Source organism: Pantherophis guttatus, chromosome 4 (genome assembly GCF_059756535.1).
Source record: "Pantherophis guttatus breed Tessera chromosome 4, ASM5975653v1, whole genome shotgun sequence".
In the NCBI taxonomy this organism is placed as follows: domain Eukaryota; kingdom Metazoa; phylum Chordata; class Lepidosauria; order Squamata; family Colubridae; genus Pantherophis; species Pantherophis guttatus.
The window spans coordinates 155,944,459-155,964,783 of record NC_142066.1 but is presented as its reverse complement, the minus strand read 5'-3'; the positions used below and the strand labels follow the sequence as shown (position 1 = coordinate 155,964,783).

At 41.7% G+C, this 20,325-nt stretch overlaps 1 protein-coding gene across 5 annotated transcripts; it reads left to right on the top strand.

Annotated features, from left to right (window-relative positions):
- Positions 1–19,034, top strand: GUK1 (guanylate kinase 1). Of its 5 annotated transcripts, none has more exons than XM_087893138.1 (9): positions 50–197; positions 5,111–5,327; positions 9,226–9,339; positions 10,793–10,834; positions 12,683–12,779; positions 14,913–15,051; positions 16,378–16,462; positions 17,228–17,313; positions 18,792–19,034. In XM_087893138.1, the coding sequence occupies exons 3-9, from the start codon at positions 9,228–9,230 to the stop codon at positions 18,825–18,827; spliced, it is 597 nt and encodes a 198-aa protein (XP_087749264.1). In that variant the 5' UTR covers positions 50–197; positions 5,111–5,327; positions 9,226–9,227; the 3' UTR covers positions 18,828–19,034. The 5 variants fall into 5 exon arrangements, with proteins under 5 accessions (XP_034298473.1, XP_034298472.1, XP_087749264.1 ...); XM_087893137.1 differs by lacking the exon at positions 50–197 and adding an exon at positions 2,486–2,617; XM_034442582.3 differs by lacking the exon at positions 5,111–5,327 and having other exon boundaries at positions 1–197.
- The last annotated feature ends 1,291 nt before the right edge of the window (positions 19,035–20,325 follow it).

Here is a 20,325-nt window from a genome sequence, read left to right as displayed (position 1 = left end):
ATCCTTCGGCGCCGCTCTCCCAGTCTGCCTTTCGTCGGGGCCGGAACGTACAGTGCTCCCGGATACGGGGAGGAGCTTCCCTGGGGCGGCGGAGCCCGGTCATGGCCCGCCCCATCTCTCTGAGTCATCCTTCTTGGACGCGGCTCCGGTTTGGCTCCTCATGCGTTGGCGGCATTTCTTGTGCGCTGCAGTTTCAGGTGAGTGCAACAGCTTCGGGGTTCCCCCACGCCCCATTTCGCCTTTGCGGTGTGCTGCGGAAATGTGCCCCCCCGGATCCCGCACTGCTTCGCGTTGGTTCCACCATAGTGATGGCGCTCTGCGTTGCCTTCCTTTTGCTTTCTTCTTCTTTATGGCCGGGAGTGATGGGCCTCGTGGTCGTCCCGGCGCAAGTGGGGATACGGCACTGTTTTTTTTTTTTTTAGATGCACAGGATAACCAATGCATTAATTGGAAGAATGACTCTTTGAAAGGGACCATTGGGCTACCTCTGAGGTCATCCAGTCCAACCCCTATTCCATGGATGAATCCACATCAGAGCATCCCATAGAGAACCGCTATGGACACAGTGACTGAAATAGAGGGTTTCTTCCCGCCCTCTAGGGTTCAGTGAGAACATTAGAAGGGGTCCCTTAGAGGTCATCTAGTCTGACCCCAGCTAAGTCCAGGATTCCCTGGAGCATTTCTAACAGCTGACCAGAGAAGGGCCAGTTTTTTCTCCTCAAGTCCTTGATTTATGATCCCCAATGGTGCCCAAAATTTCTGTTGCTAAGCAAGGCAGCAAGACATCCGATTTTTTAGGTTATAGTTCCCATCGCCTCCAGGCATCAGATGTTGGATACTCACTTTATAAATAAAATCATCATCCGGAATCATTTCCTTTGATGACAAACGGCTGCGTTCTCAATTTTATTTTATTTATTAACATGTTTATATGTGGGGGTCCTTCGTGCTCTCTGAGCTTGGTTTGGTTTTTTGCAGACGTTTCATGACCAAACTAGATAACGTCATCAGTGCTGCCAGATTATCCCCACTCTCTTTTAGCACTGATGATGTCCCGTAGTTGGGTTATGAAATGTCTACAAGAAAACCACTAAGCTCAGAGACCATCAAGGACCCCAGAGTCGTCCCCCCACTTCCTCCTCCTCCTCTTCCTCCTCCTCCTCCTCCTCCACCACGCACTGATGATGTTACCTAATTGGGTCATAAAATTTCTGGAAGAAAACCATCACCCATCAAAGCATATCAAATACCCCACAGTTCAACCTTGAAGTACAAATATTCTCTTCTATCAGTACAAATTTATATGCTCGCCCAACTCACACATAGCTGACTCTGAGGGGCTGACAACATTAAAATTTTGAGGCACACCGAGCTACCATAATCATCAAAAATAATTACTGCTATAATTCTGTTAGTTTCTCTCTGCAAGTAGGATGGGACTACAGGTCATCCTCAAATAACAGTTCATTTAGTGACCGTTTGAAGTTACAAAAAGTGACTTATGACTTTGTATAAAAAGAGCACCGCTTAGAGGGGGCCGAAAGCCCCACTTAGCAGGTATATACAAAAGTATGAAGGCTATTGCTTAACACATTGTAAGCCGCCCTGAATCTCTGTAGAAGGGCGGCATATAAATCGAACCAATAAATAAATAAATAAATAAATTTCTCACACTTACAACCTTTGCAGCATCCCCAGGGCCACATCCAAATTCAGACGTTTGGCAACTGACTCATAGTTATGACGGTTGCAGTGTCCTGGGGTCATGTGATCCCTTTTTGTGACCTTCTGATGAGCAAAGCCAATGGGAAAAACCAGATTCGCTTAACAACGGTTTAACTAACTCAACAACTGCAATGATTCACTTAACAACTGTGGCAAGAAATGTTGTAAAATGGGACAAAACTCACTTAACAAATGTCTCACTTAGGAACAGAAATGTTTGGGCTCAATTGTGTTCGTAAATCGAGGACTATGTATATAAATTCTCAGGGCCGAAATGACAATTACTTGGAATTCTTTAACTCAGTGAAATTTTATACTCTGATTAGAATAAAATCCGAATGATAATCAGTTCCAAGAATCCAGAAAGGATGGTGAAAAACAGATATATTAAAAAACTTCAATATTCTGAAATCAGTTCTGATGACTATTTAGGATTATGAAGATTTTTTTTTAATTGAAAAACTTATTTTCGGAGAGATGAATGGAAGTTTAGAAGCTAAGGGCAGATGCCAGATTAAATACAATGAAGCGTCTTATATGTCCTTTTGGCAACTATTAAAGCTATGCTACAGCTGTCCATTAATTTACAGGATGACAAGCAACTGAAGCAGGAAATATCTAATTATTGCTGCTTTTGCTGGGAAGCACATGTGCTGTGCTGTTTCCTGTTCATGGATTTTATGCATGGCTTATAATGCATAAACAGCCTTTGAAAGCAGGGTGAATTTCCCAGTAATTTATATAATTTACCTATTCCTTTAGTGAACCTCTGTGCCATAAAATCATAATTGAATTCCAGCTGCTTTCAACAGAATCAATGAGATAAAAGCACGTCAGAACAAGAAAGCTGCAAGAAACAAAACACGGTGTAAATTAATAAATTAAAATACAGGTAATCCTCAACTTATAACAGTTTGTTTAGTGCCCATTCAAAGTGATAGTGGCACTGAACAAAGAAACTGATGATTGTTTCTCACACTTATGACCATTGCAGCATCCCCCTAGTCAGAGCTGGATGCCACATAACAAAACCAGTTCGCCCAGTACTGAAAATGTGAGTGCATGTGCACAGCTTCCCTCCCTCCCTCCCTCCCTCTCTTTCCAGCATGAGTCCGTTTAATGATTTTATATTTTATTTTTTTTCTGTATTCTGCCTTTTATTATTTTCACAAATACCTCAAGGTGGCAAACATACGGGTAATTAATATACCTTCCATCTCTTATTTTACCCACAACAATAACCCTGGTGAGGCAGGTTGGGCTGAGAGAGAGGGATCAAAACAAGGTCACCCAGCCTGTTTTCATACCTAAGGCGGGACTAGAACTCACTGTCACCTGGTGATTGGCTCAAAGTCACCCAGATGGCTTTCATTCGTAGGATGGGACTAGAACTCCCAGGCTCCTGGTGATTGGCTCAAAGCCACCCAGCCTGTTTTCATACCTAAGGCGGGACTAGAACTCACCATCACCTGGTGATTGGCCCAAAGTCACCCAGTTGGCTTTCATTCGTAGGATGGGACTAGAACTCCCAGGCTCCTGGTGATTGGCCCAAAGCCACCCAGCCTGTTTTCATACCTAAGGCGGGACTAGAACTCACCATCACCTGGTGATTGGCCCAAAGTCACCCAGTTGGCTTTCATTCGTAGGATGGGACTAGAACTCCCAGGCTCCTGGTGATTGGCCCAAAGCCACCCAGCCTGTTTTCATACTTAAAGTGGGACTAGAACTCACCGTCACCTGGTGATTGGCTCAAAGTCACCCAGGTGGCTTTCTTACCTCAGGCAGGACTAGAACTCACTATCTCCCATTTTTTAGCCTGATGCCTTGATCACTGGTCCAAACCAGCACTAAACCCTAATCACCAGACCAAACAGTGTATAAACTGCATCCTTTTTGAGCCAATTCCTCCTTTGCCCTTCACTTTATACCTATTACCAGTCTGAAAGGAAGAGAACAAATTTCTGTAACAACCGTGACCTGGTTTGCAAATTTGGCCACCAAATTATTCTCCTTGATCTTAATTTAACGACTTATACACCCTTTTTTTTTTTTTTGGCTGTCCTTGGAGTAGCCATTGTAAACGGTTTTAGATTAAAGCAGTCTATAAATAGGAAATAAGATTAGCTTAATTGGGAAAGGTTTTTTTTTTATAGGCTTCCTAATCATCTTTTCTTCGGAAGCCAAATGAGTTTTCCTTGCCTGTCAAGACAGTCTTTGCTGGAAGCTGGCCTCAATATGGGCCAAATTTTTATTTATTCAATTTTAAATTGTTTTAAATTTTGTATATTTATATGTGTTTTAATATGGCTGTAATATGGCTCGGGAGAAGGGCGATATAGAAATCTACTAAATCCTAAATCCTAAATCAATAGACAGTTTCCCCCGCAGGGTGGATTTTATTCCTTGCTTCTGCAAATATCCCTGAGGATGTTTCGTTTAGAACCCGTGGCCTTTCTGCGGCCGACGGCTGCATTTTAATCCGATGCACCACGTGGTCGAAACTCATGGGCCTGTCAGTCACGGGGAAAGGGGAAAGAATCCAGGGAGTCCTTGAATTACGACCACAATGGAGCCCAAAATCTCCGTTGCTAAGCAAGAAAATGGTTAAGTGAGTTTTGCCCCATTTTGCGACCTTTCTTGCCATAGTTATTAAGTGAGTGACAGCAGCTGTTAAGTTAGTACAGGTAGTCCTCGACTTACAAAGTTCATTTAGTGACCAAAGTTACAATGGCACTGAAAAGAGTGACTTATGACCTCTTTTCACACTTAACGACCGTTGCAGATATTTCCCGTGGTCACGTGATCAAAATTCAGGCAACTGACTCATATTTATGACGGTCGCAGTGTCCTTGAGGTCATGTGACCCCCTTCTATGACAACCAAGTCAACGGGAAAGCCATATTCACTTAACAACCGTCTGACTAACTTAACTGCAGCGATTCACTTAACAACTGTGGCAAGAGGTTCCTTAAAATTGGGCGAAACTCACAATGACTGTCTCACTTAACGGCAGAAATGTTTAGGCTCAATTGTCGTAAGTCGAGGACTACCTGTTCTTCACCAGTGCCACCTATAGAAGCCTCTTTTTTTAATTAAATTCCCCATTCTAAATTAAGAGGCGTGGGTTTTTTGGGAGGGTTTTTCCTGCCAATGCTAATCAGGATTCTTCCAAGTTAGCTTTTTTTGGGATCGTTCAAGATTTGTTAGCTGTCGCTGGTCCAGATGGATGTATTAAATAAATGATGGATATATAAATTAAACGATGCCGACAAGAGCGCTGATGGTTTCTTAAAACGCCTTCTGTCCAGAGGCAGAGTTTACCTCCTCCAAAGCTTAGCTCACACAGTCTTTAAGCCATTAATAGCAGGACCCAAATTGTCTGCAGGAAACCAAGAAGATGATTAGGGATTGAGACTGTCCCAAGGTGAAGACCAGATAATTGAGGCTTTAGACACTCAGAAACAAGCTGTTATTCCCTCTGCGCTGCCTTCTCCTCCAACACGATCCGGAGCCGTCCACTTCCTTTCTTGGAAACGTAAGAAAAAGCAGGATTTCATTACAGAACTGAATTTTAAAAGGTCCTCCAATAAGCAGGGTGGAAGGTAAGCTGTGCAGGACCACGAGAAAGCGGCCATCGGCGCTGATCTTAATGATTTTTTTTCCCTCCACCTTCGTTTTGGCTTAATGGCAACCCTCTTCTATTTTTATTTTCAAAAACCGCTTCGTTGCTGCGTGTTCCCGGAGGAGCTTGCTGGTTTTTCTGTGGGTGGGTGGCAAGAAGTATGAACCACGCATTAATGTGTTAATTGCATGAGACATTATTCATCCCTTCTGGCGGAGAGGCGATGGGAGAAACCTCAAAAGAAATAAACATCAAAAATCTGGACAGTTCTATAAATGGAGCAAATCCAGGAAGCCAGATTTCCGATTAACAAAGAGTTGGAAGGGACCCTGTAGGTCATCTAGTCCAACCCCCCGCCCAAGCAGGAGACTCTACACCATTTCTGACAGATGGGCAGTCCAGTCTCTTCTTGAAAGCCTCCAGTGATGAAGCTCCCACAACTTCCGAAGGCAACTTCTGTTCCATCGGTTGATGGTTCTCACTGCCAGAAAATTTTCTTCTTATTTCTAGATTGCTTCTCTCCTTTACAGGCAGTCCTTGATTTACAACCACAATTCAGCCCGAAATTTCTCTTGTGGAGTGAGACATTTCTTAATGTGAGCTTTGCTCCATTTTGCAACCTCCTTTGTCGCAGTTGTTAAGTGAATCGCTGCAGTTAATGTTAGCTAGCTAAGCGAATCTGGCTTCCCCACTGATTTTGCTTGTCAAAAAGTCACAAAAAATGGATCAAATAACCTTGGGACACAGCAGCGGTCGTAAGTATGAAACAGTTGCCAAACGCCTGAATTTTGATCGCATGATCCTGGGGATGCTGTGAAGGTCGTAACTGTGAAAAGCGGTCACTGTTTTCAGTGCTGCCGTAACTTTGAATGGACAAAGAACTATCTGTATTAGTCTGTAGGGATTCTCAGTCATTCCCGTTATTGTTATCCCAAAAGTGCTTTTTCAGGAGGCAATTGGAGTTTCTCGTTTTTTTTCTTCTCACCAAGAAAGTCCAGTTTACAAGAAAGTTCAGTTGCCTCCTGAAAAAGCTCCTTTGGGACAATCATTCTCAGCCTGGATGACTGAGAATCTCTACAGACTTTTAGCTATATAATTTGGGATGAAGACTCTTGGAATGGTGTGGGAATAGGAATGGATTTCCAAAGGAAAAAAAAAATTGCAGACTACAGGAACCAGTGGCACCACTCAGGTGACCCTGAGGACATAGTTAAACCTCCAAGGGCTTCAAGGACCCTCTAAAACAGTGTTTCTCAACCTTGGAAGCTTGAAGATGGGTGGACTTCAACTCCCAGAATCCCCCAGCCAGCTGCGCTGGCTGGGGGATTCTGGGAGTTGAAGTCCACCCATCTTCAAGCTTCCAAGGTTGAGAAACACTGCTCTAAAAGGATGCAAATGACCAGCTGTCTGCAAGGAATATAAATCCTTCCATTCCCCTCCATCCAGTCAGAGCTGAAGAAGCTTCTTGGATGAGAAGCAAAACATCTTCAAAAGAAAAAAAACAAGAGAGTCCGGTTGCCTCCTGAAAAAAACACCTTTGCAACAACCTGTATTAATTTCCGCCCATTGCTTCTTGTCCTGCCCTCAGGTGCTTTGGAGAATAGCTTGACTCCCTCTTCTTTGGGGCAGCCCCTGAGATACTGGAACAATGCTATCATGTCTCCTCTAGTCCTCCTTTTTATCAAACTAGACACACTCAATTCCCTCAATCGTTCTTTATATGTTTTAGCCTCCAGTCCCCTAATCATCTTTGTTGCTCTTCTCTGCAATTTTTTTTTTTAGAGTCTAGAGTTTTTGATAAATCACTCTGGGGGGAAAAAATAGAAATCTCAGAGCATTCATATTATGGGTTGCTGCTTCCAAGTATTGAGAAACTCCTAACTTTACCAGGAGGAAATAACATACATTTCTAACTGAACATGGATGGATGGCTTTATTTAAAGATACATGTAAGAACTCAAGAATGGGAAATATTTTAGTGAAAAAATACATGATTGCTTCGCTTCTTTACTGTTGGGTCCTCCAAGAGCAGCAAATTCAGGTAGTCCTTGACTTACGACCACAATGGAGCCCCATTTCTAAGCCAGAGGGCGTTTTGACCCATTTTACTACCTTTCCTGCTGTCGTTAAGTGAATCACTTTAGAGAGGTTAAGCTAGTAATTTGGTGGTTAAGCGAATCTGGCTTCCCCATTGACTTTGCTTGTGAGAACGTCGCAAAAGAGGATCACTTGACTCCAGGACACTGCAACTGTCATAAGTATGAGTCAGTTGCCAAGCATCCGAATTTTGATTAGGTAACTAAGGGGATGTTGCAATGATCGTAAGTTGAAAACTATCATGTCACTTTTTTCAATGCCGTAGTAACTTCAAATGTCTCTAAATGAATGGTTATAAGTCAAGGATTAGCTGTAGGTGGTGTGGGGTGAATGGAAAAGTTATTATAATTTTTGTGAGAAGAACATCACAATTATTCGAAAGTTTCTTTTCTGGAATTTTTTTTATTGGTAATATGCCTGTTTAAAGTTTCCACGTCGTTTTTACACATTTCCCATCTAAAGAGCAGAGGAATATATTGTTAATTTCAAGAGATCCTCAAGGGTGGACACAGGTTACTCTGTCCTGCTTGTAGAGGTTCCTAAAAACATTTCTTTCTGCAGAATCAAGGCGGTATAATTTTGCATTTGCTTCTTACAATTGCCTCTTTTCCTGGTATTTCTCCACCCTGTTTCAAAGGTCATCTTTTCATTCTTTCAAATACCAACACAGTTGCTAGGGTAGTTCACAGTTTACTTAAGGTCGCAGAGATAACAACAGCCAATGCATGCAAACCTAGGCAGAGTCTCTGAGAGTCACGTGCCTGAATGGCTAGCTTTTTAATAGGAGCGTGCAGAAAAATATTCCAAAATCAGTCCAAGGCTCAGAGAGCCAGGTCAGGGCCATCATCCAGCCCGAAAGTCAGAGTTTCATGGGCAGAATTTACACATATGCAATTAGCCAAAGTGGATTGTTTCCACCAAAGGAAGAGAGGCCAGTGCTGCTTAGTAAATCAAGCAATGTGTTGTTAATAAAGAGATTTACTCCCTTGCTTGGAAAGGAGCGCCATAGAACATTGTTACCCAAGTCCTCAGGTGGTGCCTGTTCTCAGTCAGTCTTATTTTTTAATATTGTATTGTATTATATTGTATTGTATTGTATTGTATTGTATTGTATTGTATTGTATTGTATTGTATTGTATTGTATTTATTGACTGACTGACTGATTTCCAGTTTTTATTTATTTATTTCACAAATAAGGCAGTGAACAATAATTAACACACCTCCATCTTCACATTTTCAACAATCCTGTGAGGTGGGTTGGGCTGAGAGAGAGAGAGAGGGACTGACCCAAAGTCACCTAGCCAGTTTTTATGCCTAAGGCAGGACTAGAACTCACTGTCTCCTGGCGATTGACCCAAACTCACCTAGCCGCCTTTCATGCCTAAAATGGAGCTAGAACTCACCGTCTCCTGGTGATTGGCTCAAAATCACCCAGAGGCTTTCATGCCTAAGGTGGGACTAGAACTCACCGTCACCTGGTGATTGGCTCCAAGTCACCCAGAGGCTTTCATGCCTATGGCAAAACTAGAACTCACCGTCTCCTGGTGATTGGCCCAAGGTAATCCAGCTGCTTTCATGCCTAAGGCGGGACTAGAATTCCCTGTCTCCTGATGTCGCCCAGCCAATGTTGATGCGTAAAGCAGGACTAGAACTCACTGCCTCCTGCTTTCTAGCCTGGCGCCTTGACCACTAGACCGAACTGTCTCTCTCTCCCTAGGTTTTTAACAACTCTGCTCGCCTTATAAGCCCACCCACCACTTTTCTCTCCTCTCTTTCTGCAGTTATGAAAGGACCAAGGCCAGTGGTGTTGAGTGGCCCATCGGGTGCAGGAAAAAGCACTTTATTGAAGAAACTTCTCAGAGATTATGACAGCGTCTTTGGCTTCAGCGTCTCCCGTGAGTGAGCTCTCGTCTGCACCCACGGTGTGCAAAGGGAAGCGTGCATATGGGCTGGCTGAGCCTGCCAGACACACGTAGCCATTCCAGTTAAAACTCAGGCAGCTACATTCCCACATTCGGACTCCGCTTGGGTCATCCTAACTTCAGCTTCTTCTTCATTCCTTTAGTTACCTCTGCTGTTAGAAGCATCTCCAAATTATGAATGAATTAAATGCATTCTGAATTTAGCTCACGCCGATTATGGCTAGCCCTCAACTTATGACTACTACTGAGCCCAAAATTTCTGTTGCTAAGCGAAACATTTGTTAAGTGAGTTCTGCCCCATTTTACGGCCTTTCTCGCTGCAGTTGTAAAGTGAGTCACACAGTTGTTAAGTGAATCTGGCTTCCCCGTTGACTTTGCTTGTCACAAGGTCGCAAAAGGGAATAATGTGACCCCAAGGACCGTCATAAATAGGAGTCAGTTGCCAAGGGTCTGAATTTTGATCACATAATTATGGGGATGCTGCAACGGTCATAAGTGTGAAAATGGTCGTGTCACTTTTTTTCACTGCCGTCGTAACTTCAAACGGTCACTAAATGAACTGTTGTAGGTCGAGGACTATCTATAGTGTTTCATTTTTCTCCCTTGCTGTTGACACTAATGCAGGTAGTCCTCGACTTACGACCACAATTGGGACCAGAAATGAGGCGGTTTTTAAGTGAGTTGAGCCCGATTTTGAAGGTTGTTAAATGAAGCACTGTAGTCGTTAAGTGTATCACATAGTCATTTCCCCATTGGTGGGAAGCTAGCTGGGAAGGTCTCAAATGGTGATCATGTGATTCAGGGGCTCTGCAACTGTCATAAGTACATGCCAGTTGCCAAGCACTGAAATATGATCATGTGACCACGGCAACGGTCGTAGGTGTGAAAAAAGGTCATTGGTCCCTTTTTTCAGTGCTGTTGTAACTGAATGGTCAGTAAACGAATGGTTGCAAGTCAAAGACTACCCGTAGCATCCTTTCTCCTACATGGCTAACCTCTTTTGTCTTGGTGTAGTCCTTAACTTACAACCATTCATTTAATGGCTGTTTGAATTTAACAGCACTGGAAAAAGTGATTTATGACTGTTTTCACACTTACGACCGTTGCAACTTCCCCAGTCGCGTGATCAAAATTTGGACGCAACTGTCATGTATTTACCACGGTTGCAACGTGATTGCCATTTGTGTCTTTCCCAGTCTGTTTCCTACAAAGGTGGGGGGAAGAGTCAGATTCGCTTAATGACTGCACGCTTCACTTAACAACTAAGGTCCTCAGTTAAGGATTACCTGTATTCATTATGGAATCGGCATAACTTAAAAGTGAAGAGAAGATGCGATTAAGTCAATGCAGAGCTAGAAAGGATTACAAGCATTATGGAATGTTTCTCCTCAAAAAATTATGGTTATTATTTTTTTCCTACTTTCAGACACTACAAGGCAACCACGGCCTGGGGAAGTCAACGGAAAAGGTAAAAAACACACAAAAAAAATTATCGTCACTTCCAGGAAAGAAAACAAAACATACATTGAATTGCCGTCGCTTTCCTCAATCTGGATCCCAGAAACAAATTACGATTCCCAATCAAACCTAGTTAACATGGGCCAAATGCAGATAGTCTTTGATTTACGACCACGAGTGGAGCCCACAATTTTTGTTGCTATATAGGACAGTTGTTCAGTGAGTTTTGCCTCATTTTACGATCTTTCCTGCCACAGTTTCTAAGTGAATCACCGCAGTTGACAAATTAGTAATATGTTGTTAAGTGACTCTGGCTTCCCCACTGACTTTGCTCATCAGAAAGTTGCAAAAGTTCACACCCAGGACACTACGACGGTCATAAATATGAGTCAGTTGCCAAGCATCCGCATTTTGATTATATAACCATGAGGTTATATGAACTGTACGGCTGCAACGGTCGTAAGTGTAAAAACCAGTGATAAGTCACTTTTTTTCAGTGCTGATGAAAAAAAATGAAAAATGAGTGCTGATGAAAAATGGCAAGGGCCATTAAATGAACCGTTGTAAGTCAAGGACTTCCTGTAGCTGCCTCTCTTGCTAAATTTTAAATCCTGACTTTTGATCAGAAGTTCAAGAATGCATCCTAATTTTCTTCATAACAGCCTTGTGAGGTAGGTTGCGAGAGAGACAGGGGTTCTCTGGTGGAAGTCTTCCAATTCTGAGGATTATTTTGGGTTTCCTTTAAAATAATTTTTAAAACCTATTTAAATAATTAATTTAATTAGATATTAAATATATGTGTGTTTTTGTGTCTGTCCAGAGTTACCTTATGGTAAGATCCAATAAATTTCATAAATAAATAATAAGTAAATTAGGAATTTTCACTTCAGTAAAAAAATAAACATGGAATACTTCCAATTGTTCCCAATTCTGTGGCTTTTTTGATTTTTTAAAAAGAATTTGTTATTTATTTATTTATTAAATTTATCTGCTGCCCCTCTCGCAACAAAATGATTTGCTAATAGTTGATTTATTAATAGTAATTATTATTCTTATTAGAAAAATTAAAACTGATTTTTATCAGAATTTTTCACTTCAGTAAAAAATAAGTATCTAATATTACAAATTCTAATTCTTCCCTATCTTGAGGCTTCTTTTATTTTTTAAATAGTTTAATTATTGAATAATTAAGAATAAGTATTAACTAATCAATAATTATAAAATCATAATCATTTTAAAATTATAATTATATATTTTTTAAAAATTACAATAATATTTTTATTAAAACTTTTCACTGAAGTAAAAAAAAAATAAAGATGAAATACTACAAACTCCAATTCTTCCCAATTCTGAGGCTTCTTGTTTTTTGAAATAGTTTAATATTTGAATTATTAAGGACAATTGTGTACTAACAATTCATAGGTATTGTTAATAACTTTTATTAATAACTTTCTACTTAAGCAAAAAAAAAAAAAACACAAAAAGATACGAGGTAAGAAAACAAGGAAAAACAAGAAGAAAGTGATGAAAAATAATGCAGATTAAAAAAAAGGAAAGATAAATAAACAACTTTCAATCTCCTTTACCAATAAACCTATTGTCTTGCACCCTTCCTTAAAATGATATATAATTCCCATCTTCCCACCTTCAGTTCTGTTTAATCAGGGTTAAATTATTTAATTTAAACCCATAAATAAGAAATCATTGTTTCTTCTCTGTGTGTTCTTCTCTTTTCTTGTTCCTTTTGAGTTAGTTTTCGAAAGTGAGAGGTCACACCAGAGGATCACAACCCCATCTAAGAACGCTGAAGAACCCAGCGATATCTCTTTGTGAAAACCTGGTTTGTTTCTTGCCCTAGATTACCACTTTGTAACCAGGGAAGAGATGCAGAAGGAGGTTGAGGCAGGAGAATTTGTGGAACACGCAGAGTTTTCGGGCAACATTTATGGAACGAGGTAGCCTCTTTGAAACAGATCGAGAGATATGTTGCTTTTCTAATGGTTTGTAAACATGAGGACTAGGCTCTTAAATATACGAGGTATTTATATACCAAACACCCAGGTATAGAATAGGTGGTACCTGGCTCAATAGTAGCAACTGGGAGAGGGATCTTGGGAGTCCTAGTGGACAATCACCTAAATGTGAGTCAGCCGTGTGCGGTGGCTGCCAAAAAGCCAACACAATCCTAGACTGCATCAACAGGCGGATAGAATCAAAATCACGTGAAGTGTTAATAACACTTTATAATGCCTTGGTAAAAACCACACTTGGAATACAGCATCCAGTTTTGGTCCCCACGATGTAAAAAAGATGTTGAGACTCTGGAAAGAGTGCAGAGAAGAGCAACAAGGATGATTAGAGTCAGTGGTGGGATTCGGCCGGTTCGGGTGAATCATTTGTTAAATTGCTGCTGGCCCCGCCCCTTCCCGGAGTCCCCACGCGCCACAGATAAGTGCAGGGAGGCCTACTAGGCCCAGAAAGGAGCATGTGTGTGTGTGTGTGTGTGTGTGCAGCGCCCCCTCCCCCGTATGACCCGTTTTTACTCCCAGGAGGCTGCAGGGAGGCCTACTAGGCCCAAAATGGGGCATGTGAGGTTCGGCACACACCCGTGCGGCCCGTTTTTGCTCCCAGGGGGGTGCAGGAGGCGGTATGCTGCCTGTCACACCTCCTGGCCACACCCACCCAGCCAGTCATTAGGGCAGAGAACCGGTTGATAAATTATTTGAATCCCATCTCCGATTAGGGCGCTGGAGGCTAAAACATATAAAGAATGGTTGCAGGACTCTTGGTATGTCTGGTTTAATGAAAAGAAGGACTAGGGGTGACGTTTTTCCAATATTTGAGGGGAAATGCCTGAAAGAGGAAGGGGTCAACCTATTCTCCAGAGCACCTGAAGGCAGGACAAGGAATAATGGATGGAAACTAATCAAGGAGAGAAGCAGCCTAGAACCAAGGAGGAATTTCCTGACAGTGGAAGTGTTTTTTTTCTCTGGTGGGACTGGTCTATCAGGGCAACCTGCAATGATGGTTTGCTCCCGGTTCGCAAGAACCGGTAGTAAAAATTTGTAGTAGTTCAGAGAACCAGTAATAACATTGGCTGGCCATGCCCCCGAAATGGTCCCTGGCCCAGTCGCCGCTCGCTTACCCCACCCACCTCATTAGAGGCTTTTTTTTTTTTTTTACTTTTAAAAGCATTTTTTCTACAACCTCTTCGGCCGAAAAAATACTTTTAAAAGTAAAAAAAAAAAAAAGCCTCTGATGATCGCGTGGCTCAGCTGGGATCATCAGAGGCTTCTAAAAGCATTTTTCAGCCGAAGAGGTTGTAGGGGGGAAAAATGCATTTAAAAGCCTCTGGCGATCCCAGCTGAGTTGCCTGATCGTCAGAGGCTTTTAAAAGCATTTTTTCCTGCAACCTCTTAAGGTTGTAGAAAAAATACTTTTTAAAAGTAAAATTAAAAAAAAAGTTGGCCATGTCCACCCACATTACCCCCCACCATGCCATGCCTACAAAATAAGCCACGCCCACAGAACCGGTAGTAAAAAAAATTAGAACCCAACCCTGGCAATCTGGTCTACCCAGTTATGGGACGGAGCATACTGCTTCCGTTTCCGTCTTCGAGGTTAATACATCTACCTAATATGTAGGCAACTCGGGTTCAAATCCCAAAAGGGTACGGCTAGCTGATGAGGGCTAAATAGCTTGAAATAGATCTGTGCTACTCTCCTTTATTTCTTGGTTGATAAAACATAAATTTTCCTGACAGTGAGAACAATTAACTCGTGGAACAACTTGCCACCGGAAGTTGTGAATGTTCCAACACTGGAAATTTTCAAGAAGAGACTGGATGGATGCTTGTCTCGAATGGAATAAAGTCTCCTGCTTTGACCAGAGGGGGTTGGACTAGAAGACCTCCAAGGTCCCTTCCAACTCTGTTATTGTCCCAACTGTTTCTCATCACCTCTGTCAGCTAGATATCTAAATAGAAATTTAAAATGTTTGCCCTCATTTTTTCAGATGCTGTATAAACTCTTTTTTTTTTTAAAAAAAGGCAAGAACTGTAATCACTTCTCTTCTTTCTTCCGGCCAGCAAAGCCGCCATCCAGGCTGTCCAAGCTCAGAACCAGATCTGCATCCTAGATATTGACCTCCAAGGAGTGAGGAACATCAAGAAGACGGACCTGAATCCCATCTATATCTCTGTTCAAGTCCCCTCCATAGAGATTTTGGTGAGAGATTTGAGTTACTAATGTTTGTAGTAGTTGTAGTTGATGTACCAGGGTTGCAGGTTTATGCAAAATTACTGATGGTAGTAACTCAAAATCCAGACTTCGAAATTACAATAATGGTCCTTCTGCTGGATCAGGTCTTTGTAAAGCAGCATTTCAAGTGCCTCTTATAGTGGCCACTCAGAAGTGCTTTGAAGACCTTTCCTGTCCTACGTTCTTCTCCAACATATACGGTAGGTAGAATGGAGTCTTCAGTAGTCCTGTGTCTCACGAATTAACCCTCCGAGCTTGCCCTTCCTGTGTTGATGGAGGAGAGAGTTTCTCCTTGGTAGTTCCTTGAAGAGGGTATTGTTTTCTGAAGAACGTTTGTCTGGTGTTAATCCACGCTTATCTGGGTTTCTCTTTTTGGTGTAGTCCTTGCTCTCTGCGTTTGATTGTTTTCTTGCAGACATTTTGTGACCCAACTAGATAACTTCATCAATACTAAAAGGGAGTGAAGTTTTTGGAGTGGAGAGAGGAGGAAGACTGTGGCTCCTTGGTGCTCTTTGAGCTGGATTCTTTTCTTACAGACATCTCATGACCCAATTAGGGAACGTTATCAGTGCTAGAAGGGAAAGGGGCGTTTGTTCTGTTTAATATATAGAGTGGTTTGCCCTGTTATTATTGGTGGGCGTATTCATGGTGGTTCCTTGATCAGACCATTTACTCCCTTCTAGTCCTGATTGTCAACTCGCAAAGCATCCCTGGCCCGCTCTCGAATTGCCATAGGCCAGGGGGGATGGGAAACCGGCGAAATGGCACAGCAGCAACCAAAGACAGATGCACATTCCATGCTTATCTCTCTCAAGGCTGTATCCCAGGGTTACATACAGCAGCCGAAGGGGAGTGACCTCTAAAACTGTCCAAATTGCTCCCTGGGTGGGAGGGGGAGGAAACAACGTCATAATTGGAGCGTAAATTACGTAGGGTCAGAGCTGGCTTTACTTGGGAATGTGCTGACATGAAGCTCCTAATAAATAACTGGATTTCTTTTGAAGCTTGGCTCGAGACTCATGATTTAATTAGGGCACTGATGTTACCTAGTTGGGTCATGAAACATCTGCAGGAAAACCACTAAGCTCAGAGAGCAACAAGGACCCCATAATCCCTCCCTCTTCCTCCTCCCCCTCCCTTCTAACAGAGATAGTGTTACCTAGTTGGGTCATGAAATGTTTGCAAAAAACCCCACAGTTCAACGCTGAGCTACAAATATTTTCTTCTATCAGTAACAGCGAGACCCTTCCCCAGAAATGTGAAACGCCATTTTTCCTCTTTGTTTTCCCGAAGGAGAAACGGTTAAGGGAGAGGCAGACCGAGACAGAGGAAAGCTTACAGAAACGGCTGCAAGCGGCTGCCACTGACATGGAACTCAGTGAGTTAATTTGAAGACTTTTGTGGGTTCTCTCCTGGTCCCCAATATGGAGGAAGGGAGTTGGTCCAAGCATCAGCAGATTTGATCTTCTGGAATGAAAGAACAAACAGAGGGAGGGAAGGAGGGAGGATCGAGTCTGGGAAGGATCAACTCAGCATGAGGTTTGTCTGGTGTTAATCCCTGCTTATCTAATTTTATGAACTCTGCCAATCAAAAGACCCAGATAGTCCTCGACTTACAACCATCATTTAGTGACCATTTGAAGTTACAACTGCACTGAAAAAAAGAGACTTATAGCCATTTTTCACACTTTGTTGCAGCATCCCAATGTTGATGGGATCCAAATTCAGACGCTTGGCAACTGACTCGTATTTATGACTGTTGCAGTGTCCCGGGGTCACGTGATTTCCTTTTGCGACCTTCTGACAAGCAAAATCAATGCAGAAGCCAGATTTATTTAACCACCGTGTGACTCACTTAACAACTTGTAGTGATTCAGAAAGGTTAAAAAATAAAAGTCAAAACCGTCTCGTTGAGCAACAGTTTTTTTGACTCAGTTGTGGTCATAAATCGAGGACTATCCGTAGTCTATTTTTTTTTTAGTCCGGCCTACCTCACAGGGCTGTGATCGTAAGGCAAAAAATGATGAGGAAAATGTCATATTTATGAAGATCCATAATTCTGGGCTGCCTTTCATCATCGTTTTCTCTTGTAAGGTGTGATCCTGAGTTGTGGGCGTGTCTAAAACTTTCTGGTTTATGCTAGGTAAGGAGGCTGGCCTTTTTGACATGATCATCATTAATGATGACTTGGAGGAAGCTTATACAAAACTCAAAAACATTCTGGCCGAGGTGAGTCGTTGGGATTTCGTGGGAAGCACCCTTCACAAGTTCAATTTGCAAGCGATTTTCTGGGTCACGAATATCCTTGTTAAACCATTGCATTTCTTGGGAACAGCTGCTTGGAGGAAAACAGGAGAACAGGATTTGCAATGGGAAGACCCGTCTGGTGCTGGGCTGGGTTTTAGTTACCTATTATTATTTATTTAGTATATGTAAGAACAAGACAAAATATAAATGAACACGTAACACACAATCCACGTATATATATATATATAATTTCTATGGGGGTACGGTGGTAGCTTCATAACCACCGTATTTTTCGGAGTATAAGAAGCACCTACCTTTTTTGGTGAGGAAAAGAAGAAAAAGAAATCTGCCTCTGCCTCCCAACAATTTTGCCTAGTTGCAGCAAACAGCCTGCTTTACTTTCATTTTCATTTTCATCATAGCTTGATTAGCACAAGGAAAAAAAAAATCTGCTCCCAGCAATTTACCTCCTTGCAGCAAGCAGCAGAGGCCTGCGCAAAAACAGCTGAAAGCAAAACAGCTGAAAGTCGGGAGGCCGATCCAATCAACTTGTGCTAATTAGGCTGTGCTGAAGCTGAAAGGAGCTGTTTTTTTCTTGCTGTTTGCTTGCAAGGAGGTAACTGCTGCGAGGCAGAGGCCAAAGGGTGGGGGCCAGTGGGTGGGCGGGGCTACATTTGGTGTATAAGACACACCTAAATTCCCCCCCCCCTTTTTAGGGGGGAAAAATTGCATCTTATACTCTGAAAAATATGGTATATGTCCAGTTTAGCTATCAAAGTGATTGCCTCTGGGTTGAATATTCTTTTGTTTTTGCAATTTTGCACAAATATGTTTAATACAGGTAGTCCTTGACTTAAGACCACAACTGAGCCCAAAATCTCTTGTGAGAGTCGTTAAGTGAATTTTACCCCATTTTACAACTTTCCTTGCCACCGTTGTTAAGTGAATCACATCACTTAACATCAATCACAGTTTTTAAGTTAGCGACATGATTATTAAGGGAATCTGGCCTTCCTCCCTTGACTTTGCTTGTCAGGAGGTCGCAAAAGGGGATCATGTGACCCTGGGACATTGCGACAGTCGTAAATATGGATCAGTTGCTGAATTTTGATCATGTGACCACGGGGATGTGCAGTGGTCGTAAGTATGAAAACGGTCATAACCTGCAATAGGACAACATTACGCTTGGGCGGGGAGGGTTACGAACCAGCTGAATCCCTCCCTCTGGTTGTTAACTCCCTTTTTTCAGTGCTGTTGTAACTTTCAGCAGTCACTGAATGAACAGTTGTAAGTCAAGGACTATCTATAGTTGCATTTTGCAACAAAGGGAATCTTTCCATCCCTACTGACAAAGGTTTGAGTGACATAAATTAGTAAAATTCAAATTCTGCCGTGTCCACAGTAATCCACCTTACTGTGAATTTCAGCGGCTAAAAATCTCTCCGTTCGCTTCCTTGCAGGAGATCGAGAAAGTGCAGGAATCGAAGAAAACATGAAATCTCCTGGCAGTGGCGATCCACCCGAGCTCTGGAGTCATTCCTCTAATGCGTTTCATTGTGATTATTATTGTGCTGTGTTTGAGAAAAACACTCGTAAATCCACCCCAATTTTATAAATACTCATACATTCCTTTTTAGCTCGCTTCTCCTGTTAAATCCTTCCTCGACACTTTCTATTAAAGGAGAAAAGTTCCCGTCCGGTTATTCTGCCTGATTCTTTCTGCGTTTTGACAACCAGGGGAGGGGGAAAAAAAGGGAATTGAAAGTGTTATAAAGTGACTTTAAATTTCCCTTTTTGATGAAGTTTCCCACGTTTCTAAAAGAGAAATCTATGTCCTGTTTTGGATTGAATAACCCAGAACCTCATTTATCCCTGCTGTGCAATGGGGTTTTTTGAGTAGTGGGCCAGACTCAAAGCAAATCAGTTTTGGGGCGAGGATCCTTTGGTAACCCTCAAAACAGACCACAATAGATTCTCTAATCCATCTTTGATCAGAGAATACATAAAATAGAGAATAACAGAGTTGGAAAGGATCTTACAATGTTTTTTTTTTTTGTTTTTTTTTAAGGCTGTCTATTCTCATTAAAATGAATTCTGCATCGGTGCCCTTAAGTAACATTTCCACTGTTATTAAGAGAGGCAGCCTCCTTCCTACCTGCCAGCAGGCAAATATTCTGCATTCTGGCCTCCTTCCTTGTGATGCACAGCTGAAAATACACACACACACACACACACACACACAAACACAAACATACAGACAGAGAATCTGACAGCTTGTCCATCTTCTTCAAAATGCCCCACTGGAATTTAAATCAGCAGCAATTTGTCTTCCGAGATTACGCTAGAAAGGGCTAATAAAAAATTAGGCATTGTGCTCTAACCAGAAAAATGTCAGTTTTACATCAGTGTCCTCCACTGGAAGATGGATGGACTTCCCACTCCCAGAAATCCCCCAGCCAGCATGCCTAAAATTATATATCAATCTTTTTTTTTTAATTTTTAATTTTAATTTTTGTAATTTTTTAAAAAAAACATTTCTATTTTTTTAAAAAAATTAAATTAAAAAAGTTTTTAAAAAATAGTTTTGATTTTTTTTATAATTATTTTTTTAAATTATTTTTTAAAAATTACTTTATTTTTGTAAAATTACTTTTGAAGTTATTTTTAAAATTGTTTTTATTTGCATTAACAGAAACACTTCACCCATTTCAGAGGATGTATTTGTTCCATTATGTTTTGAATTGATTAAAACTCACTTGGGGGGGAGGTGTTCTGTAACCAGTTCAGGCAAGTGCCCCCCCTCCCCCAAAAACAGGTTTTGAGAAGCCACAGCAGGTTCCAATCTTATACAGGTAATCCTCAACATAGTGACCATTAAGATGTTACAACAATGCTGGAAAAAAAAAGATTTATGACCATTTTTCACACTTATGACCTCGGATGTTTTAGTCACTGACTTATGTAACCGTGTTATGACCACCATTGAGCCCAACA